Genomic DNA, 24,758 nt, shown 5'->3' with positions numbered 1-24,758 from the left:
CTGCTTCTGGATCCAATACTGTCTTCTTTCTTGGCTTTCTTCATTATGTTACTGGAGTATAACCTCCTATAGCTTTCTGAGTAAAGGTCAAAGGGACATAGTTTTAAAATTCTATCCATGTCTAAAAATGCACATATTCTGCCCTTGAAGTTGATTGATACTTTGGCTGGGTATAGAATTCTTAGATTATAAACCATTCTGAAAACAGAATGTCTGCCATTATTTCCTTTCAAAATCCGTGGCTCCTTCAAAAATCCATGCGATCTATTTTCAATAGAAAGTTTTAGAATCTTTATTTATCCTGCATAGTCTCAAATTTAAGGAAGGATCTATTTTCATGATCTCTACCCCTGCCCTTGGAGCTGCTTAACCTAAAGATTTAGTTATAGGAAGTTTTATTATTCATTTGAAAATTTGCTGCTTTCATTTTATTTGTTTTCTCTTACTATAATTTCTTTTCTAGAAGAGAAATGGAGAAATGGAAATCTTGACTGATATTTTTTTCACTTTACTGAACTTTTCTCTAATCTTCCATTCTCTTTATTTCCCGACAAATTTCCTAGAGCTGCCCTCCAAACTTGTCTTTTTGTTTATTTGGTTTTTGGTTTTCATAACTTTTCTTTTTTGAAATTCCTAAGAGCTCTTTCTCTTCTCCAAATGTTCCCTTTTTTTTAGGTCAGTATCCTGTTTTTGTTTCAGGGATATATTTCTGAGGATTTGTTTTTGTTTTTGAAGTATTTTTAGTTTTCTGCATTGATCTCTTTCCTTGGATTTGTTTTCCTTCTCTCTCCCCACCCTACCCCTTTCCTGTTTGTTTGCTTAGGTTTGTTTTTCATGCAGGAATTTTCTTGAAAGGTTTGGTATTCCTAGGTACTTTACAGCAGTGAGGCACTAAACTGCCTCCTCTCTCTGCCTCCTCTCCAGGCAGTTCTCTGGGTTAGAGTTGGGTTTTGGAGAGCATAGAGATGGCATAATCCAGCTGTTCTGCTCATCATGCCTGCTTCCTGTACAACCATGAGTTATGTGACTAGACTTTCACTGGACTCTTCCTTTTCCTCTCCCAGGACCAGTTCACAGGTCCAGTCCTCCATGTGCAGAGTGAAAGGTTATCACCTGAACATCTCCGGATTGTACATTTACACACACACATCTGAGCCTGGTTGAAATAATGCTTCCAGCTCCCTTTCAGAGAAGTGCACTTATCACATATTTGGCAGATATTCTTCCACATCTGTGGAGTTGTTTCCCAGTTTCTTCATTAGATTTTGTTATTGTGGTTTCATTCTTTTGGGGTCTCAGGGACCAGAATGAAGAAGATGGGTCTTTTCCTCGAAGTTTCTGAAAATTTCTCTCACAGCCAGGTTGCTCTCGGCATTTTTCAGAAGTTCTGAGTCATTTCTAGTTTTTACCCTCATTTATTTAAAATAACAACTTTTGGGGTGCCTGGGTGGCTCAGTCGGTTAAGCATCCTACTTCAGCTCAGGTCATGATCTCCTGGTTCGTGGGTTCGAGCCCCACGTCAGGCTCTGTGCTGGCAGCTTGGAGCCTAGAGCCTGCTTCGGATTCTGTGTCTCCCTCTCTGTTTTCCCCTCTCCTGCTCGTGCTCTGTCTCTCTCTCTCAAAAATAAACATTTAAAAAATAAAATAACAACTTTTGAGGGGCACCTGGGTGACACAGTTGGTTAAGCATTCGACTCTCAGTTTCAGCTCAGGTCATGATCTCATGGTTTTGTGAGTTCAAGCCCTGCATCAGGCTCTGCGCTGGCCATGTGGAGCCTGCTTGGGACTCTCTCTCTCTCTCCCTCTCTTTCTGCCCTCCCCTACGTACGCTGTATCTCTCTCAAAATAAATAAACTTAAAAAAAAATGTTTTTAAATAACAACTTTTGACACCTACTAAGCATAGAACATGAAGGTAATTCTTACAAGTGCTTATATTACCTGGCTGTCCTTGATTATGTGATTTTCTTCACATTTCCCCCCCTCCCTGCCCCTGTTTTTCTCTCTTCAAAAGTTTAAACCATGGGAAAGCTTCCTTTGCAGCCCCAAGCATTTTGAATTTTTTTTTTTTTTTACTTTCCTCAACATTAGAATTATTGGTCCAAATCATATCTTTGAGACTGTATCAATCTTTTACGGTCTGTGTCACCTGTACGGATAGGTGCTATGGAATTACATAGTAAGGCCACGTGAGAAGTGGATTTATGAAAATGCGCTCCTAGATGCCCAGCCAGAAAAAAGGAGAAAAAGTACGAAGAGAGAAAAGAAAGAGGAGATTAGTGATGCAAAAGGCTCCGGGGTGCCTTTTCTCTAGTGACAGCATGCAGTGAAATAACATTGAGTCAGAGAAAGTTACTCAGCCTCAGTTCCTGCGTGTCTCAGCTAGTGTGAGTGCTTACAGTGCCGAGTGTGAACCTGGTGTTGAGGGATACTAATTCTTTGTTCACCTAGGCCCCTCTTGCAAACCCAGACCCAAACCCAGCTTCATCCCGTACTCACCAAATGAACCATGACCTTTCCTACCACCAAGGAAAAAGCGGTCTGGATCAGACATATGGCAGGGCAAAATGCTGGCCACCAGTGGATATCTTCAAAATACACTTTTAAGGGTAATTTAGACTATATGTGATTTCCACCTTGCACCCTGATCCTAATTGTTACGAAATTACATTTCCAAAGTCAGCGGAAATACATATTTATAAGACCTGCACTCCTTTCTGTTATCACGGTTATCAGGAGCACATGGTCACTGTCACCCTAAATTCCTTCCCCTCTTAGTTTCTGAACCTCCACTGGGTAGTTCAGGGTTAGACCAGGAGCAGCAGTTCTTTAAGCTGGTATTCAGTTTTCAAGATGAAAATGGTGGTAGGGTGGAGGGGACGGACTGGCCAATTCCAGATGCTCTTCTCAGAGGTTATAAACTTACAAGACTTAAGAAAGGTGCTAGCACCTTCTTAAGGGTGATAGCACAGCTTCTTAATATCCCTTCTTAAAGGGATAGCACAGCTTCTAATCAGTTGGAAAAGATGATCAGCCACAGCAGACATCGGCCATAAACCTGCAGCTCACATCCCTCCCTAATGGTGGAACTCTTACTGCCTCACTCTGCTTCTGGAACTTTCGAGATCTGTGGTATCCTTTCACCTTATCCGGTCCAGTTCAACAATAGAAGGAGTCCTGATCCCGTTTCCTTTTACCTGTACTCAAGTACTGTTGTTTCCAGCACACTCGTACCTGGGAGTTTATAAATTTTCTAACACATTTATATTGTCTGGATACCTGAAGAGTTACTTCACCTCGGAGGTTTGAAATCAGATGCATGCTTTCAAGGCTGTGTGCCAAGCATAAGGCCTCTCCGGCTGAGTCTCCATGGTAACACAGTGAGAGAGTCTGGTGATTGTGTGTCTGTGACCACAGGCATGGATTTTCCCATGTGAATGACTGGTGTTTGCTCATGTGCTGCTCTTTCCAGGTCTTTCCTCGGGTCTTTCAAAGTTGTCTGCTTTCTTCGTGATACTAATTTAGCCTTCCATCCCATCCCAAACACCTCCTTTCTTTCACTGTAGAATAACCTGGTTTTGTGTGAGTTTAATGTTTCAGTAGTATCTAAAGGTGTTTGTGTTGGACATGTCTCTGATCTCACTTGGTTATTAGCTTCAGAAGAGTTATTTTACTTACTTCATGATACCTGGAATGTATTTTTCTGTACAAAGTGGGACATTGATACTCTATTGTTATTTTTTGGTCTGCCTGCCCAATTTAGCAATGAGGCCATATTGCAAGTGTTTCATAAAAACATTTCATCAAAAATGTTTTAAAATCATTCAGCAAATTTTTTTATCAGGATAAAGAGCAAAAGAGAAGAAAAGTCTCCTTTAGAGTAAAATATTGAAGCTTTCTATCCTGACACTTTACAACCCATCCTCAGGTTTTCATTGGTGTAGTGAACGCTTTTTTTGTTGAAAGGATAATTTGTAATACTCTATGCACCTTCCCTATTACTGGCATTGCACATGATACAAAATGCTGGGGGTTTAAAAAACGGGGTATGGTGGACACCTATTGTTTTTCAAAGCTTGTTATTATAAAGCATAATTGAGCACTTTATGGTTTTCCAAGGACAGATCTTTTGAGCCACCCCGCATGTATGAGGGTGAATTTCTTGTACCCACCAGTAAATCGTTCAGGATGTGAATACTGATTTTTTTTAGGCAGAAGTAAACGTTGCTTTTAAAAAGTGCCAGGACCTTGTTCGAGTATGCACTATAAATAGAACCACTGGTGATAGAACAAGGATCAAATAAACATTGAAGACTACAGTTCATGCAAACAACAGAATTTTACCCCCAAATCCCATAATCATACCTTTCAGTAATCCATAAACCACCGCCAAGTTGTTTGAGTGTTTCATGTTCATTTTCTCTGCCCTCCCTCTACGTTTTCAGTCATCTGGAGGAATACATAATATGAGCAAGGACACAGTAATCTACACACAGGTTATTATTGGTATCTTATTAACGAAGAATGTTTATAGAACTATTTTGTAAGCAACTTAAAGTAGCATGAAAACCAGATCTTCATCTACAAATGAGGACTGTTTCACAAGAATGTTATTGGTTTAAAATACCAGCTGTATGGTATTTAAACATCTGGAAAAGCATTTTTACATGTGTGCAACATCTGGGTAAATAGATCTGCTAAAAATTAAGTAGCCCTCACACAAGAAATTAAGCAAGCGAATAAAGACGTTCTTTTTCTTACGTTTCATTCTCTGTGTTTCATTCTCTGTGCTGTGAAAGGATGATGCTCTGTCCTTAAATAAGGAAAATGAATTGAGAAACGCAGTATCTAAGAATTAGAGAAACAAGTTAGGTGGGGGAGGGGGAGAAATTAGTCTCAAAGATATTAACAGATTTATAGGGAGAAACCTTAGTTTTGCTTTTATTTCCACATACGTGTGCTTTACATCATACGTGATCAATTCCTTGAACATAAATTGTAAGTAAATATACTCAAACTTACATATTTGGAATGTTACTAATAATTCCCATAGCTGTGATAGTTTTTTAAGTACGTACTAGCTGTGTTAACTTCCTTTTTATCAGCCTCCTCACCTAGGAAATAGGAATCGCAACAGTACTGCTGCTCAGATTTGGTTTAAGAATTAAATGCTGAGCCTGGGTGGCTCAGTTGGTTGGGTGACCGACTTCGGTTCAGGTCATGATCTCACGGTTTGTGAGTTCGAGCCCCGCGTCGGGCTCTGTGCTGACGGCTCAGAGCCTGGAGCCTATTTCAGATTCTGTGTCTCCGCCTCTCTCTACCCCACCCCTGCTCATGCTCTGTGTCTCTCTGTCTCTCAATAATAAATAAACGTTAAAAAAAAATTTTTTTAATAAAAATTTAAAAAAAGAATTAAATGCTGTTCTACACTAAAGATCAACAGACAACAGCCCACAGGCCAAATTGAGCTCCCTGTCTGTACTGTACCACTTGTACACTTGTGGTTTACAAAAGCAAAGATTGGGTTTTATATTTTTTAAGCGATCAAAAAAAAAATCAAAAATGATGTTTCTTGACACTTGAAAATTTTGTGAAATTCACATTTTCGCGTCCAAGACAAAGTTTTGTCGGAACCTGGCCACACTCCTGCATTTACGTATTGTCTATAAACGCTTTCCTGCTACATTGGCAGAGTTGAACAGTTGCATCTGCGACCTTGTGGCCTGCAAAGCCTAAAATATTTACTATCCAGCCCTGTACTGAAAAGCTTGCCCACCCTTCTCTACGCTAAAGTGCTTTGAAAATGGCTGACGTATATTTGTACTAAACGAATGTTATTTTCATGAAAAGTATTAATGTTAAGTAAAATAAACAATATCACTCATAACCGAAAACGCATGTCGGAGTCTGAAAACAGTCATATATTATCCCTCAAAATCATACTAAAAAAAAAAACTATTAATTGCATGACAAATCATTTATGGTTTGAAAATGTAAAATGACCTTAGGAATATAATGTACCGAACTCATTTCACAAGGGGCTTATTTTCAGAATGGTTTTTAAAAATAATTTGATGTTTGTTTGTTTGTTTGTTTGTTTGTTTGTTTTTGAGAGGGGGAGAGAGAATCCCAAGCAGGCCCCGCATTGTTAGTGCATAGCCCGACACAGGGCTCAAACCCATGAACCATGAGATCATGACCTGAGCCAAAGAGTCAGACGTTCAACCGACTGAGCTACCCAGGTGCCCCTCAGAATGTTTTATACATTCCTTGTGGAAAACTGTTATGCCATCAGCTTACACGTCCTCTCTCCTTAATTTTCTTGTCATATGACCAATTCTTCTGTTTACTGTTGTCCTTCAGTTCCAAACTTACTCTGATTCCCTATCTTAATTCTCCATTTTTACCCACTGTCTAATCCCTCTCAGTGGAAATTCTAGCCATAGTCCTGCATTCTCTGAAGGGTAGAAGGAGAATCTGAAGGGTGGGGACCAAGAGTTGTGACACAAACTTCGGAGTGTACGTGATCACAAAGAGGCCAGGTCAAGCGGTACCCCATTGAGAAGGGCTCAAAAATGCAGTCCGCACAAGTCCTTCGAGCTTATCTCTTAGGTCACACGACAAACCAAATTCTTCTCTTAGCATCAATGTCACCCTGTTGTATTTGCCAAAGAATTAGGCAACAACATGTTTCTGGGCCAAACTGACCCATCTATAAAAACATTTTGAGGCACTAAAGAAAATATTTTACCAATTTGGTTTAGATTCTTTTATTTTATCCCTGTTTTCTCTAGACAGACTTTCCTGGCATGACTGATACACCAGGAATTTTGCCCAGATTCAGTCTGATGTACGGATGTGTATGTAATTGATTTGTGTAGATGGGTCAAATCTCCCTCAGACCTTTTTAGGCTATTCAGGGTTTCCAAGCTGAGTTGTATCATCTGAGCCGGTTTCCTTTTCGGTCTCTTACCCCTGCATCCCCATAGCCTGTTTCTGTTTCTCTTCATCCACCGTCTCCAGCAGTTTGGCCAAGTTACCATTCACATCCAACTGTAGAATCAGAAAGTGGACAAGTGCAAAAAAAAGCTGACATTCAGACACACTTTGCTTTTTGTGACACCTCTAGAACAGTTGGCAAAAGACTAGTTCGGGTTGAGCTATGACTTAAGTTCGCCAAGCTGGCTAGCACAGAAAACCGAGTTGGCCTTAAGGAAAAGAGACCCGGTGGGAATTTGTAATAAAGTAGAACTGTTTTATTAAGTTAGAAATATCAAAGCATTTTAATCGGATTTCAAACATGCTCCAGAAAACCTCTTTGAGACCCTCAACATTCAAAGTGACAAAAATTGGGAAAAATTCAAATGGTTAATAACTTCATTATGTAAAGGGTTTATACAAACCCATAACTAAACATTCAGAGCAAAAAACGACCAGTTTTCGTTAGCAGAGACGTGAGCAGACAATTCACCAAAAGGGAAAATACTTCCAGTTAGTAAATCTACTGGAAAATGTTCTACCTCACTGATATTCAAAGAAATTCAAAGCAAGACAATGAGTTGTCATTTTTTTCACCCTGTCGTTTGATGTGTCCTTTCATGACTTTTGTAATTTGATACAAAAAAGATTTTGAAAGGATAAAACTCTCTTCTTGAGAGGGAATAGTAAAATGAATTCACACCCTACGACAGGGTGCCTAAGTTCATTCACCCTCTCTAGAAAGCTATTTGATCATCTGTCACCAAGAACCTCAAATTTTATAATGTACTTTGATATGCTGTTAATAAAGAAAATTATCACTATGAAAATCTGTATACAAAGTTGTAAATTATAATGTTATTTATATTAGTGCAAGCAGAGTGTTTTACAGTAGGGATTTGGTAAAGCTCACTGTAACTTTATGAAGCTATTTAAATATGAATTTTAAAACACAGAAAAATGTGTAGGATATAATGTTGAAAGCAAAATATAGGATATATTTTATATACAAAATAATCACAGTTATTTGTTTTTTCTTTTTAATGTTTATTTATTTTTGAGACAGAGAGAAACAGAGCATGAACGGGGGAGGGTCAGAGAGAGAGGGAGACACAGAATCCGAAACAGGCTCCAGGCTCCGAGCTGTCAGCACAGAGCCCGATGCCGGGCTCGAACTCACGGACCGTGAGATCATGACCTGAGCCACCCAGGCTTCCCTTGTTTGTTTGTTAAGTAGGCTCCACACTCAGCCTGGAGCCCAACACGGGGCTTGAACTCATGACCCTGAGATCAGGACCTGAGCTAAGAGCAAGAGAAGGATGCTTAACTGAGAGAGGGAAAGAGAGAGAGAGAGAGAGAGGAGAGGGACTGAGCCCCCAGGTGTCCCTAATCATAGTCTTTTAAAATTGCACTGTGTAATATAGTAGCCACAGGTCTCACGTGACTAATTTTTAAATAAGATTTAAAAATTATGTCCTCCGTCGCATCAGCCACCCTTCAAGTGCTCAGTGGCGACATGTCAGTGGTGGCTTCTAAATTGCATAGTGCACGTCCAAAAATGACCTTCCATTATCTCAGAAAGTTCGTTTAGACAGCACTGATACAAAATAACCCCTAAAGCTGCATAGTTCAAAGACTGGAAAAAGTTAAAATTAGAGGAAAAAAAAAATAAGTTTTCGGTGGGCATTTCAACCAAGGAATTTCTTCCTTTTTCCTGTTATTTTAGTTTTTTAATTTTCTGCCATGACCATATTAATTTTATAATGGAAAATAAATCACTGGGCCTTATTTTAAATACTTTTTTTTAACTATTGAAAATGGGGGCACCTGGGGGGCTTGGTCGGTTAAGCGTCCAACTTTGGCTCAGGTCATGATCTTACAGTTCATGGGTTCAAGCCCTGCTTCAGGCTCTGACACCTCAGAGCCTGGAACCTGCTTCGGATTCTGTGTCTCCCTCTCTCTCTTTGCCTCCCCCACTCACACTCTGTCTCTCGAAACTGAATAAACATTAAAAAAAATTTTTTTTAAGTGTGGAAAATAAGTACAAGGATAGCTTGGGGAAAGCCAACTAAAATTTTCTCTCTAGAGTTATTTCTGTTGCTGCTGTTAACATTCAGGTCAGATCAGAATTTCAGAAACTTAGGTCCTTAGGGAATGGGGCACCGTGGAATTGGTATTCAGTCTTCCAAGTTTGCACACACCCACAATTCAGAATTCCCTTACCAGCATTTCCTCTGCCATGCTTCACAGTTCCACACAAGTGGGTTACAAATGGAGTCTTTTGGTCTTAACCTGTGCTCTGGAGCCAACATGAAACACTCACTGTGTCTTACCAGTGAGGCACAAAGAAAAGAAGAATCATCTGTATTTTCTTCTTGGTTTCCATTTTCAGTTTGTATCTGGTTCCGGCTAAATCTAGCAAAGAAGTACCAAGTGGACCTTCAGTAAATGAGCTGTTTCTACACACACAAATGACCTTGATGAAGTGGGAACATAGGCGCATTCAGTCGGGTTGTGCCTCTGGATTCTTGACACATGCTGATGGATCCAAGAGGGTGCAGGGTTAGAGTCCAGCCACTCAAGTGTCAGCCACATTCTGTAGGTCTGTCTGGTTGTTGCCTGGGCTCTTTCGATGGCTGCCCCGGTGCCTGGCCACCAAGTTGGTTGTTGCTGAAATATTTTATGTGAATGGGGACGTAACCCAAGGAGTTAATGATAAGTTGGAATGCTGAATAAGTTACTGTTCTGTCTATACTCTGCAAGGAAATCTGTATCTTAATTATGCAAAAATTTGTAAGTCTTTTCCAGTTAGCTCTAGCAAAAACAAAGAAATGACAGTCATCAGCTTAAGCAAGTTTGAAATGTGGGAGTTACTTATCTTCATGAGATTTAAGCCAGAAGAAATGCCCAACGAACCAGCTAAGGGAGATTATCTGGTGCCTCGATACTTAGTAGGGGGCAAGGAGTCACAATGAAAGTGACAGCCTATGTGATGTAAGTTTGTGGTATAATAGAGCAATTTTTTTTTAATTTTTTTTTAACGCTTTATTTATTTTTGAGACAGAGAGAGACAGAGCGAACGGGGGAGGGGCAGAGAGAGAGGGAGACACAGAATCGGAAGCAGGCTCCAGGCTCTGAGCCATCAGCCCAGAGCCTGACGCGGGGCTCGAACTCACAGACCGCGAGATCGTCACCAGAGCTGAAGTCGGACGCTTAACCGACTGAGCCACCCAGGTGCCCCTAGAGCAATTTTTAAGAAGCATGGGAGGACAGCTGCTTTTGGCCATGAGATATCATGTCAGAGAGCAAGGAATTGGTGATCTCTCCTGACCTGCTCATGGAACCACCCCAAGACAGTGACACAGGCTATTGCGTGTGGATGGAGTACAAGAAAGATAGGAGGAAGGTCAATGAAATGAAAAGTCGATGATGTGAATACTCAAGGCATTAAGTATTGAAATCGTCAGTCAGTGAGGGGTATTACAAGAGAAGGGATTTATGTGTATAAATCAAGGATAGACATTGGCTCACTGGCACATAAGCATAAAATTAGTAGGGTAATGGAGCATAGTGTAATTATAAGTAGAAAGATCAACGTGCTGTAAAATATTCTTTGCAAGGAATAGTCTTTGCTACTTGGTCACTAGATGAACTTTCTTATCTTTTCTCAGTGTCTAGGACCATGGGCTTCCACATCAGAGGGGTTAAACATTTGTCGTGTTTGCTTTTGCCCACGTTGAGGCCCTGCGTTCTCTTTAGTCTGAGAGTGTGACTGCCTCTTGACCGTTCCCTCCAGAGTCTCTTTCTGCCCTCTCTTTCACCCACTCTGGTTTCCATCACTTCACTTCATTCACAAGCTCCATCTAATCACCTGGAAACCTCAGCCCAGGAGGTACCAAGCAAATGCACTCTCTTTCTTTGCTTCTCTAAACATCCTGTGCGGTAGACTACTTTGACTCACAGGCACAAATTACAATATTAAAACCTTCAAGGTCTGTCTTCCAGCCTGGAGAGTATGCCAGAAGTGGATCTCAAATAATCACTTGCAAAGATTTGCAAAGATTAAGAAAATTATGGAGGAAGTTACATCTGTCCGGCTGTGCTTAGTATCCTTATTATTTCTATTCCTGTCATCTGATTTAGATAGCAGAAGTAGGAAGGCCAGGCACTGACTTTCATTATTTGTCATTCCAACTGTTCTGTTAATATGTTGTATCCATTTTTTTGGTTTGCGGTGGGGTTGAGGGTATTGAACATTTTTCAACATTTTGAAGATACTCCCCCTTTAACGTACGGACAATGTTAGGAAGAAACGTTCTCTAAGTCAGCAGTTGGCAGAAACCTGAATGATTTTTCAGTTTCTTATAAACCACATTTTTCTGGATTTGAAAGCATGGTTAGAATAACTTCATGCAATTCCAGGGAATAGAAAGATTTCAGTGGATTTACAGTTTGACCAATGATTTGAGGTAAGCGAATCGCCTTCCCAAGAGGTTCCTATGTAGCAATTTTGCCGTCTCTGATAGTGGCCGTCGTTGCAAGCTATTGTGTGCCGGGGTCACGGCTAAGCACTTGGCACGCATTGTCTCCTTCTGTCCTCTCAAACGTTGGGAGATAATAAGGAAACTGAGGTCCAGTCAGTTGTCCAAGGTCATACCAGTATTGGAGGCAGAGCCATGTTTCAAACTGAGGTCTCCAGCCCACAGCTCTGGCCCTTCCCTCTTCGCCCCCCACCCCACAACAGGAGCTTGGCACAGAATGTGTTTTGAATTCTCGTAGCACTGACATCAGATAGGACACCTAACAACATGATCCTGCTGCAGGTACAAAGTCAAACTACCAACCTTTTTCCTCAGTCATCGAGGGAGGAAAGAAATATGCAGAGGACCAGCTTGCAGATGTTTTTTCATAAGGCTTTGGAGTCCCTGTCTTTTGAGTTGTTGCATGTATACACCCAGTTGACACGTATCAATGAAATACTTGACAGAACATTTCCTAATTCCTTGTTAAAGATGTTAATCTTTCAGAGTATTCATTGTTTAAAAAAAGGGGGGGGTGCAATATTTGATAAGCTACAAATGATTGTTTTAATTCAGATTTTACATCATCATGGATCGTGTTAAAACTAGTTTTGTTTAAAATAGTGACCTTTAATAAGGCTAATTTACTCTCAGATGAGTTACATCTGAGAAGAAACAGTGACGCTCGTCAGAGCAATTCAAAGTGAAGAACCATATTTAAAACGTAGTGTTGTATGAATTCCTGAAGCATCAAGTCCTACATTGTGACGATCTCCTTTCCAGATCAATTTCAGAAGCAGAAACGGTGCCAGTCAGAAGGTCCCCAGGGTAGGGTCCCTGGGCTCCACATGTTCCAACATGTGCCAGTAGACGGAAAGAAGCCCCGTGAGCTCCTGGGCATGACAGTGGAGTGTAGGTGTGTGGCCAGCAGGTGTCTGAACCTGTAACTCTGCACATCCGGGTTTAAAAATATTGTGAAGCATGATAAATGTGTGGCCCCCACCCCCGCCTTAGCTGAACAATCAGTTACATTGCAGACATCTTCATGCTCTGTAGATCTGTGCCTCACTCCTGTAAGCCGAGTGTCTGGCTTTGGCCTTTTTCACAGAAAGCTCAAGGACCACAGAAGTGGGCACACAAGTTATGAACACAGAATCATAGTCACCTGACCAGTTTCTGGCGTTTATTAGTGTGTTTGTGGATCACTCAGATCGTCTGTATCTCTGATACCAAAGGGCTCCTCTGGGCCCTGGAGAGTTCATCCCCATTTCTGCAGGGTACACGGTACCTCGGGGGCCAGGTGAGAGAACTGATGGGTGACTATCATCCCTCAGTGGCAATTCGACAGTCTGTAGGTTTACATCTTCAGTGATCTAGTTTTGCGTTTAAAATCTGCATTCTAGATTGTATGGGGAATATAAATCAATGTGGTTTATCAACCCATTGGTAAGAGGGAAAACTACCAGCAGGGAGAGGCAGGCGGGTGGATGGCTTGTATCATGGGCAAGAGTTAAGGGTCTTAAACATAAGTGAATCTTATGGGAAGAAGATGGATGTGTTGGCCAAGTAATCAGGAGTTGCAGACGTTCTAGAAATGGGCGTTCAGACCTCTGGTGTGATGCTGACTTTTGCCAAAGGGAGATGCCAGCTGGGCAGAGGGGAAGCGAGGAGAGCAATAGCCCACTGAGAGAACGTCCGCTCTCCATGGGCAGCAGGACCGCAAAGGCTACAGACGTGCAATCGTGTCCCTTCAGGCCCACTGGTAGTTGTTCATGCAGAGATTTGGGCCAGGTCATAGCCCGAAGAAAGCCAGCTTCCAGTTGGGTTCTTGGGCCGCATCCCCTGGATCCGGCCTTTTCCTCAGTGGAAGGGAGGTTTGTACTTGAGCCAGAAGGAAAGCAGTGACTCCTACCTCCAGGCAAATAACTGCATCTCGGCAAGCTGCACTTAAGTTGTCTTCTGGGGTTTCCCGTTGGACTTTACTACCTGCCAACACAGAAAACAAGCAGGACTGCAGACCCAGCAGGTTGTTTTAGGAGCGACAGAGGCTCAGGCACACGTGTCCTTCACAGAACTTGGCGTGTTTGGAACGTCCCCGCCCCCACCCTAAGATACAAACAAGGAGGACACCTTTTTCACATTCTCAAGGAGGAGAAGCTTCTTCATGCCCAAGTTACAGAGATCGGAAGCTCTGGTGAAGTATTCCCTACAGAAATCCCACAAATCTCTTCTCCAAGGGTCGTGGGTTCAAATTCTCCTGGGCTTTGCTTTTGTTCCCCTTTCCTCCTAGTAATCTCTCCTTCATCTAGATTCCACTCAAAACCGCCTTTGCTTTTAAGTCTTGCTCCTCCAGACCTTTCCTTCTCGTGTGACCCTAACCTCTTGCGTTTACCACTCTTCCGGGCCCATCCCGTGGACCTGTAAGCACGCGCGCACCATCCCTCCTCTCTTTGTACACCCTCCAGCACCCCTTCATTCCCAGCTTCTAGCAAATGCTGTGTGTGTCCAGGAATTGTGTGTGCAGGGGTGAGGGTGGCAGGCCAATCCAAGGGGGCAGGGGAGCTCAGGAAGGATTTCTTGGGGCAAGTCCTGTTGATCTGGGCCTTGAAGGATTACCAGTGAGGACTGCATTAGCGGCCACAGGTCAGCCACCCTTGTGTGACCGCTGTGACATGGAGCCCGGTTTTGTGGAGAAGAGGACTCGCGTAGCAGTTCAGACAGAAGATGAGCGGCAGGGTCAGGCTGTGCTAAGTGGTGAATGCGGGAATGAGGACCTCAGGGCCTTTCCCTGGAGGCAGCGTTAGTCCTGTGTTAACAGGGGGGTTGCGTAAAACAGCATTTTCTGGAGATTGGGGTCCTCGAGGATCAGTTGGAAGTACTGAAGATTGGGCGTGTAAGACCCCTGGCTGGTGGTTTGGACAGGGATTTTTCAGATGATCTTGCAGAGAAGACACTCAGCGGTCACACTTTTCTGCCTGTGATTACAAAGCGGGGATCCGGTAGCCTGTCCTCCCAGGGCCCCAGGTAGGGGCGAGTGCTTTTCAGTTTAAGACTCCGCCCCTGGATGGGTGCCAGCCCGGAGGGGGCAGGGAGGGGGGAAATAGTAACTCACCCAATCGGCATTGTCTTAGCTCTTTTGGGCTCCTGTAACAAAACACCACAGGTGGATGGCTTATAAACAACAACCGTTGACATCAGTCCCGGAGGCCGGGAGGTCCAAGATCAAAGCGAGAGCAGTTGTGGTGTCTGGTGAGGGCTTGCTCCCTGGTTAACAGAGGACTGTCTTCTCCCTGTGTCCTCACAGGGCAAGAGGGGTGAGGGAGCTCCCCAGCATCTCTCTTATAGAGGCACTGATCCCACTCACCTCCTGTTGGCCCCACATCCTAACATCATCACATTAGGGGTGAGGATTTTACTTTTCTGAGGGCATGGACTGCATTCTCGAGAGTTCAGTTCTCGTGACCTAATCAGCTCCAAAAGGCTCCACCTCCTAAAACCGTCACATCAGGGGTTAGGGTTCCAATATCTGAATTTTGGAGAAACGCTTTGACGCTATATCAAGTGTGGTCTGGGCCACACTTACTTTGGTCAGGGTGACTGCACAGAGACCAACTGGCCACCGAGCGCACTCATTTCCTGTCCCCAGGTGTCTCTTCCCATCCCTGTGGGGCTGCAGAGACCAGGCAGGACCTGGTGGGCCCATCGCCCTTTGCTCCCTGCATTCCAGCTTTGTCACCTGCATCAGGTTACACTTCACTGGGAAGGACACTTGCTTTCAGCTTTGGAGTAGTGGGTGGTGGTGACCGGAAGTCCAGAGTCTTTTTCGGTCTTAGGCCTAGGCCAGCCCCCCCCCCTCCGTTAGCAAGGAGCCCCGTGTTTGGAACAGTAAAACCTTTACTAGTGTCCCTTTTGACTCAGCCGGTTAAGACCCCAAGAGCAGGGGAGTGTGACGTGCCCCTCCCCCAAGACTGCCTTTGAACCCGTCTTTAGAGGTGAACAAAACCGCACTGTTTCTCCCCATCGGCCTTGCCCAGGCCTCCCACGTTGCTGTTTTGTTCTCCTCCTTGCAACCCCAGGCCCGGGCAAATCACTAAAAAGTTAGTGCCACCGAGCCTCCCGGCCCACACTGTCCCCTCCCAGGTTGCAGTTCACAGAACGAAGTGGATGAGGCCTCATCTTCTGCAGGTTCCACTGCCTTGTGAAGCATGGGTGTATGCAAATCTCGTTTAGTTCATTTAGGATTTAGTTGAGGGGCTTTGATGTGTAGATTTGTAGATATCCACCCCCGCCCCCCCCCCCCCCATGGCACGGAGGAGGGGGGAAGATAAGGAATTTTCACCATGGAACGAAAAGCAACTTACTGCGTGAAGTCTGGATCTTAACTGGGAAGAATAAAAAGAATGAAGGTGGCGTGGTTAGGTTTTCATCACAGGACTTGCCCTTCTCGCTGCAAGAATGGAATCTGGTGCTGTCCTGCCTCTGTAAGCCCTCTGCACCTTGCAGCCCCAGCAGCGTGCTGTGCATATCCCAGCAGCCTCCCCTGGCAGCTTGCTGCAAACGCAGTACCTCGGGCCTCACCCTGTGCTGAATCAGAATCCACGTTTGTTTGTTTTTATTTATTTTGAGAGAGAGAAAGTGCCAGTGGGGGAGGAGCAGAGAGCGAGAATCCCAAGCAGGCTCAGCGTTGTCAGCGCAGAACCCAACATGGGGCTCGATCTCATGAACCGTGAGATCAGGGCCTGAGCCGACGTCCAGTGCTTAATGGACCGAGCCACAAAGGTGCCCCTAGAATCCACGTTTGAACAGGGTCCCCTGGTTGTTGGTAACATACATCAAGGTGAAGGCGCTTTCTGCAGCCCCGTGCTTCGCAGAGCTGAGCCTGCACACAGAGGCTGAGTTAACACAGATTCCCGGGGCGGTGCTGAGATGGAGTTTGTAGACCCGAGTCAAAGGTACAGTGTTACTGACGCTGCTGGTCAGCTGCCCCCTTGGTTGGTCTGCAGCTTTTCCCTGAATCCGAAGCTCCAGCCAAGTAGCAAAGAGCAGCCCCCAGCTGCACGCACAGGCAAAGCTTCAGGGAAGCAGCCCGATCAGTGGCCCTGCTTCCAGAGTGGCCCTGAGTGCAGCTGCACCGGGCACAGGAACGACCATCTAGGCAAGGCATCTCTGGAACACGGCGCTGGGCTGGGTCCACTATCCTGGCCGCTATCCTGCAGGCTGGTGCAGGGTCCCCTCCCAGCAGACTCCGCCCAGAGCCTGGGAGCTCCAGCCAGTTCAGTCTTGAAACTCTTAGATCCCTGGACCGCTCCTCCCTTTTCCTGTCTTCTCAAAGCATCTAGCCCCTTGCCTTTGAAGGATTCCAACCAGAAAGGCCCAAAGAGAGCCTGTCCCTGGGGATTCCATCCCCTCCCTCCTAGAGAATGCTAACTCTAAGAACTATTTCTAATGGAGACTCACTGGTTGATGCCAGTGTGCACGTACCCACCTTGTAAACAGGGCTTCTGTAAGGACCACAGTATGCCTGTCTAGATTTTCTCTAGCTCTAAGGAGAAAAAAAAAAAAAAAAAAAAAAGTAACTCTCGCATCAGAGATGTCACTATTGAATTAGTCTTCTTTAGATTTTTTAAAAATTCTTTCAGTTCTTATTAGGGCCTTTGCTATCCGTCAGTCCTGAAATTTTCAGCCTATAAAATCCCAGGCTCCGAGATACCATTTCTCAGTAAATACTGTTCCCAGGGTTTTAAATTTTACCACTGGTGATGGTAATCAGTAAAAGGCATATAGATAGAAAAATACTATTTTTAGAAAACATGTATGTAATTTATATAAAAGGGAAATGTATGTAGTGAAATAAACATTGCCCCTTGAGCCATGACGTCATCTTTCATTGTATCAGACCCGTGGTGCATCAGTATTTAAATATTTCAATAGGCATGAAGTTTAAAGGTTGAAGAAATTGGCGATCGTGGGGTTTACAAGAGTTGGTAAAGATCTGTTTTGGCAAAGCGTGTCTTTCCAACTTGATTTGAATTGGCGCACTTGACGGAAAGAGCAAGACATATTCAGGATCTAGAAAATTTTCCTTGGTGAGCCGGGTTTCCTGGAGATTTCCTGGAACTACAGTCAAAGGGTTATGCATAAGAGTGTGCTTGGCCTTTGTAACCCTGCGCTCGGAAACTTTGGGAACCTTCTACATCAGGAAGGCAGACTCTGAGGAGAAAATACTAACAGCTTGAACTCCTAGTCTTCATGGTCAGCCCTGAAATATTTGTTCATTCATCTCCTTTTAGAAATTTGGGAGGGTGGTGTATCCAGATATATCAACACTAAGTATTTTATATACCAAAAAAACACAGCTCGAACTAGCTTAAAAACCAAAGGATACTAATTGGCTGATGTTACTGAAAATCCAGAGGCAGAACCAAGTTCAGGCATGGTTTGACCAAGGAGTTAAAACCAGGTGAGCAGGACCTGGTTTCTTTTTCTGTTTCAAGACGGTTGCTCGAAATTCCCGAGGCTACCTGAGTCATCATCCATGAAATCAAGGCGCTCTCTTCCAGAGCTCCCAGAAAAAGTCCTGGGGTTGATGGGACCTGTTGAACTGCTTAGGTAAATTCATGACCATAAAGCAGAGACAAGTAGTTCCAAGTGATGTGGGCCTGAACCAAGCTGGCTGCCATGGGAATAGGATGCTTTGGCTTAAACCACCAGGCACCCATAGGTCGCTGGGTGACTTAGAGGGCATTTTCACCCCCCTGTGAGCAGTGGAGGGAGGCTCAACCCCAGGCAGGTGTTTTCATTGCCAGAAACTCGGTCATCACACATAGCACTAAATCAGGGGGCTGGAAAGAATCACCTGTGTGTCCAGGAAGACGTGTTCTCATACACCAAGGCTTTTATATCCCCAGAGAAAGGAGGACCTCCCAAATCTGCCTTTGTCTGTGACCTGGGGGGAGAATGACTTAGAGGTGAGTGTGTCTGTGGGAGGAAGAGCTGGTCACCTGCTGGTCAACCAGAGAGTTTACTTAATAAAGGAGCCAACGCAAGGCATGAACCTTTTGCATGTAAATCCTGATAACAGCAACTACAGTCCAGCCCTAGGCTACAAGAGTTGAATGCGTACAGAAGATGCGTTGGACTTCCAAAACAAACACTTCACAGATTGAGTAATCACATAATTCATGCCTTGTTTTTCTGATGGTTTTTTTTTTTTTCAGAACCGAATGGAGGAAAGCAAAGCACTCTTTAGAACAATTATCACATATCCCTGGTTCCAGAACTCCTCGGTTATTCTATTCTTAAACAAGAAAGATCTTCTAGAGGAGAAAATTATGTATTCCCACCTAGTTGACTACTTCCCAGAATATGATGGTAAGTCAGTGCTCTTCAGCCAGCCCAGTAGCTGGGGATCCGTCTTGCCCCCCAAGCAATGCAAGAGCTGACGCAGCAGCTTACTGTTGCTGCCTTGTGCATGTGTGATTGATGAAGTACAAATTATTGTTGGCCTTGCCCCGTAACCACCTGAAATGTTTCAATTCCCTGACAATGCTGAAAGTTATAGCCAAAGAAAGCAACTTACATGTTTTGAAATAAGTGTATCAGAAGAGGGAACAGCCCCACAGTTTTGGCCAATCATGTATCAGTCATTACAGTTGGCTCTTTCTTTCGGCAACAGCTGGCTCTTGCCTCTCTATGGAAAGAGAACACGGTTTTGTGACAAGAACCCATGCTCTGAAATCACTCTACCCAGGTTGGCATCCAAGTTTTGATACCTCGTATTGCTAGAACCATGATGAAGTCACTTAATTTCTCTGAACAGTAGGACCAAACTCATGCAGTCGTCTTACAGGCTCTAACAGAGATAACATATGTACGACATTTTAGCCTGATACCTGACACGTGGCAAGTGTTAGCAAATATTTATTTGGGGGAGGGGGGGAAGGTGCTGCATGGCCTGATGCAATCCTATCGTCCTTCGGGATGGCACCGGCCCCTTGAACTCTTCCTGTAGTGCTTAGAATCCATAACACCCACATCAGTACACCAATGGCTTTGCATTATTTCCTTACTTATAAGCACTCCTTATAAACAGATCTTGCCTACCCAGCTAGAGTGTGAAATCGTCAATGACTAGATAGGACACCCAGCCATTCCGAGAAATACTTGTTGACCGGTAACAAAATGCATCCACACCAAGCCACTCTGAAACAAGTCAAAGAGTCACAGCCACCGCCCGAAAGAACTTTTATGACAGGATACACGCACATCTCCCCATACATACTGGAGTCTAGATGAAGAGTGGCAAACTGTGGCCTGCCACCTGTTTTTATAAAGAAAGTTTTATTGAAACAGCCACACCCCGTTCATTTACACACAGTTTTTATGCTTTTAACAGCAGAATTGAGTAGCTGTGACAGACTCATCCACAAAACCTAAAATATTTACTCTCTGGCCCTCTTTTAATTGAAGTATAGTTGGCACATAACGTTACATTAGTTTCAGGTGTACAACGTAGTGATTGGACAAGTCTGTATGTTGTGCTGTGCTCACAAGTGTGGCTGCCATCTGTCCCCATACAGCATTGGTGACTGTATTTCCCTACCATTGACTGTGTTCCCTTTGCTGTGCCTGTGATCCCTGGACCTCATTCCACAGCTAGAAGCCTGAATCTCCCACCCCCCTTTTGTCATTTTCCCCACCTCCCCCATCTGCCTGCTCTCTGGCAGCCATCAGTTTTTAGTATTTATGGGTCTGTTTCTCCCTTTTGTTTATTCATTTGTTTTGTTCTTTAGATTCCATACAAGTTAAATCATATACTATTTGTCTCTCTCTGACTTACATCACTTAGCATTATACTCTCTAGGTCCGTCCATGTTGTCTCAATGGCACTGTCTCATCTTTTATTATGGCTGCATAGTATTCCTCTGTGTGTGTGTGTGTGTGTGTGTGTGTGTGTGTGTGTGTATCCATTTGTCTTTTATTATGTCTCATCTTTTATTATGTATGGCTGCATAGTATTCCTGTGTGTGTGTGTGTGTGTGTGTGTGTGTATCCATTTGTCTTTTATTATGTCTCATCTTTTATTATGGCTGCATGGTATTCCTGTGTGTGTGTGTGTGTGTGTGTGTGTGTGTGTGTGTGTGTGTATGTATCCATTTGTCTTTTATTATGTCTCATCTTTTATTATGGCTGCATGGTATTCCTGTGTGTGTGTGTGTGTGTGTGTGTGTGTGTACACACACCCACACACACACACACACATCTCCCTTATCCATTTGTCTATTGATGGACACTTACATTCCTTCTGTATCTTGGCTATTGTAAACAATACTGCTATAACCATAGGTGTGCATGTGTGTCTTCACATTGTTTTCACTTTTGCCAGGATTACGGATCATATGGTAATTCTATTTTAAATTTTTTTGAGGAGTTTCTATACTGTTTTCCACAGTGGTTACACCAGTCTGTATTCCCACCAACAGAGCACAAGGGTTCCTTTTTCTCCACATCGTCGCCAACACTTGTTCCTTGGGTTTTTATTTTACCCATTGTGACTAGTGTGAGGTGATATCTCGGTGTGGTTTTAATTTTTATGTACCTGTTGGAAAAATGTCTATTCAGATTCTCTGTCCATTTTTAATCAGATTAACTGTGTTGTTAGTGTTGAGTTGTGTAAGTTCTTTATATATTTTGGATATTCAACCCTTATCAAACGTATCATTTGTTTTATGGTTTTAGGTCTCACATTTAGGTCTTCAATCCATTTTGAGTTTATTTTTGTATGTGATGGAAGAAAGTGGTCCAGTTTCATTATTTTTCATGTACCTGTCCAGTTTTCCCAGCACCGTTCATTAAAGAGACTGTCTTGTCCACATTGTGTATTCTTGCCCCCTCCATCATAGAATAATCGATCATATAAGCATCGGTTTATTTCTGGGCTCTCCATTCCATTGATCTATGTATATGATTTTGTGCTAGTACCATAGTGTGATTACTACAGTTTTTTTTTTAATTTTTTTTTTTTTTAGTGTTTTATTTTTGAGACAGAGAGAGAGACAGAGCATGAGCAGGGGAGGGTTAGAGAGAGAGGGAGACACAGAATCCAAAGCAGGCTCCAGTCTCTGAGCTGTCAGCACAGAGCCTGACGCGGGGCTCGAACTCACAGACGGTGAGATCATGACCTGAGCCGAAGTCGGAAGCTCAACTGACTGAGCCACCCAGGCGCCCCGTGATTACTACAGTTTTGTAGTAGATCTTGAAATTTGGGATTGTGATACCTGCAGCTTTGTTCTTGTTCCTCACGATTGCTTTGGCTATTCAGGGTCTTTTGTGGTTCCATACAAATTTTAGGATTGGTTGTACTATTTCTGTGAAAAATGCTCTTGGTATTATGATAGGGATTTTCTGGAATCTGTCGATTGCTCTGGGTAGTATGGATGTTTTAATGATACTAATTTTTCCAATCCATAGGCATGGAAAATTTTTCATTTGTTTGTGTTATCTTCAGTTTGTTTCATCAGTTTTATAGTTTTCAGAGTACAGATCTTTCACCTTCTTGGTTCATTTTATTCCTGGGTATTTTCTTATTTGGGGCTCAACTGTCAATAGGATTGTTTTCTTCATTTCACTTTCTGCTACTACGTCATTAGTGTATAGAAACGCAACTAACTTTTGTGTATTAATTTCGTATCCTGAAACTTTACTTATGACTTCTAGTAGTTTTTTATAAAGTCTTTGGGGTTTTCTCTGTAAAGAAATACAGTGTATAGGAGCACCTGGTTGAGCGACTGACTCTTGTTTTAGCACAAGTCATGATCCCAGGGTCGTGGGATCGAGCCCTGAGTCCTGAGAATCCGAGCTTGGGATTCTCTCTCTCCCTCTGTCCCTCTCCCATGCATATACTCTTGCTCTCTCTAAAAATGAAAACAATAAAGGTTTTATTAAAAAATGCAGTGTACACATAGTGACGGTTTAACTTCTTCCTTACCAATTTGCATGCCTGTTATTCTTTTTTCTTGTCTGATTACTGTGTCTAGTACTTGGAGTACTGTATTGAATGAAAGTGAGAGTGGACATCCTGATCTTCAGGAAATGTTTTTCCCTATTGAGTATGACGCTAGCTGTGGGTTTTTCTTATGTGGCCTTTATTATGTCGAGGTATGTTCCCTCTAAGGTAACTTTGTTGAGGATTTTCATCATGAACAGATGTTGAATTTTGTCAAATGCTTTTGATGCATCTCTTGAGATGATCATATAGTTTTTATCTTTCATTTTGTTAATGGGATGTATCACATTGATTGATTGTGAATATTGAACCACCTTTGTTTGGATCCCTGGAATGAATCCCATGTGACCATGGTGAATGATCCTTTTAGTGTATTATTCAAAGTGGTTTGCTAATATTTTGCTGATTGTTGCATTTAAGTTCATCAGAGAGATGGGCCTGTAGGGTTTTTTGGGTTTGTTTTTTGTTTTTGTAGTGTCTGTGACTGGTTTGGGTAGGAGGGTAATGCTGACCTTGTAGAATGTATCTGGAAGCTTTCCTTCCTCTCTGATTTTTGTAATAGATGGATATAGTCAATTCAGAATAGATACTAATTCTTTTTTAAATGTTTGGTGGACTTCACCTGTGAAACCACCTGGACTTTTGTTTGTTGGGACTTATTTGATTACCAGTTCCATTCTGTTACTAGCAATTGACCTGTTCAGATTTTCTATTTCATCCTGATTCAGTTTTGGAAGATTGTATGTTTTTAAAAATTTATCTATTCTAGATTGTCCAGTTTATTGACATATAATTTTTTGTAGTAGTCTCTTACATTCCTTTGTATTTCTGTGGTTGGTTGTTACTTCTCTTTATTTCTAGATGAGTTTGACTAAAGGTTTATCAATTTTGTTTATTTTTTTAGTCTCTATTTCATTTATTTCGGATCTGATGTTTATTATGTCCTTCCTTCTAATCTCAGGCTTTTTTGTTCTTTTTCTAGTTCCTATAGGTATAATGTCAGATTGTTTGAGATTTTTGTTTCTTGAGGTATGTCTGTGTCATTACAAATTTCACTCTTAGAACTGCTGCATATCAAAGATTTTGGAACTTTGTGTTTTCATTTTCATTTGTCTCCATGTATTTTTTTTAATTTGCTCTTGGCTTTCTTTGTTGGCCCATGGGTTGTTTAGTACCATGTTATTTAGCCTCTGTGTTTACGTTTTTTCCAGGTTTTTTCTTACTATTGATTTCTAGTTTCATACCATTCTGGTCAGAAAAGATGCATGATATGATTCTAATCTTCTTAAATTTATTGAGACTTGTCTCCTGAAGAATGTCCCGTGTGCATTTTGTTGGTTTTGGATAAAATTTCTATATCTGGTCTAATATGTCATTCAAAGACATGGTCTCCTTGTTGATTTTCTGCCTGGATTGTGTATTCATTGATGTACATGGGTTTCAGAGTCCCTTAGTATCATTTTATTACTGTCAGTTTCTCTCTTTATGTCATTAATATTTGCTTTCTGTATTTAGGTGCTTCATTGTAGGGTGCATAAATATTTACAATTTTTTTATCCTCTTGATGGGTTAACTAACCCCTTTATCGTTATATAATGCTCTCTTTGTCTCTTGTTACAGCCTTTGTTTTAAAATGTATTTTTTATCTGATATATGTATTGGTACTCTAGCTTTTTTTTTTTTTTTTAACTTTCATTTGTATGGAGTATCTTTATCCAGCCGTTCACATTCAGTCTGTATGTGTCTTTAGGTCTGATGTGAGTCTCTTGTAGGCAGCATTTAGAGGGGTCGTGTTTTTTTTTTTCTCCACCCTATGTCTTTTGATGGAGCATTTAGACCATTTATATTTAAAATAATTGTTGATAGGTAGGTACTTATTGCCATTTTGTTAATTGTTTTGTTTGGTTGTTTTTGTAATTCTTCTCTGTTCCTTTCTTCTGCTCTTGTTCTCTTGTGATGACTCTCTGTAGTGTTATGCTTGGCTTTCTTTTTATTTTTTGTGTATCTATATTATAGGTTTTGGGCATGCAGTTACAGGATTCATATAACACCCTAAGTATATAGCAGTCTGTGTCAAGGTGACGGTCGTTGAAGTTTGAACACATTCTAAGAGAACTTTTTTACTTCCCCCTCCACATTTTATGTAAATATTCTCTCATTTTATATCTTTTTATTCATAATTTTCTTCTAATTATAGCCTTTTCCACCTAAATCTCTTTACCATTTCTTGTAAGGCCATTTGAGTAGTGATGAATT

General features: G+C 42.4%; 1 protein-coding gene across 6 annotated transcripts in view; it reads left to right on the top strand.

The window, feature by feature from the left end:
* The window catches only part of GNAQ (G protein subunit alpha q), a 351,477-nt gene that overhangs the window by 314,327 nt on the left and 12,392 nt on the right, over positions 1-24,758 (top strand). For all 6 annotated transcript variants that reach the window (XM_042965343.1, XM_042965342.1, XM_042965339.1 and 3 more), the window contains one exon: positions 18,715-18,868. In XM_042965343.1, the coding sequence (XP_042821277.1) occupies positions 18,715-18,868 (154 nt within the window). The remainder of the gene's footprint in view (positions 1-18,714; positions 18,869-24,758) is intronic.

Source organism: Panthera tigris, chromosome D4 (assembly GCF_018350195.1).
Source record: "Panthera tigris isolate Pti1 chromosome D4, P.tigris_Pti1_mat1.1, whole genome shotgun sequence".
Taxonomy (NCBI): Eukaryota; Metazoa; Chordata; class Mammalia; order Carnivora; family Felidae; genus Panthera; species Panthera tigris.
The sequence above is the reverse complement of the archived record's forward strand: the minus strand, read 5'-3'. Positions and strand labels throughout refer to the sequence as shown.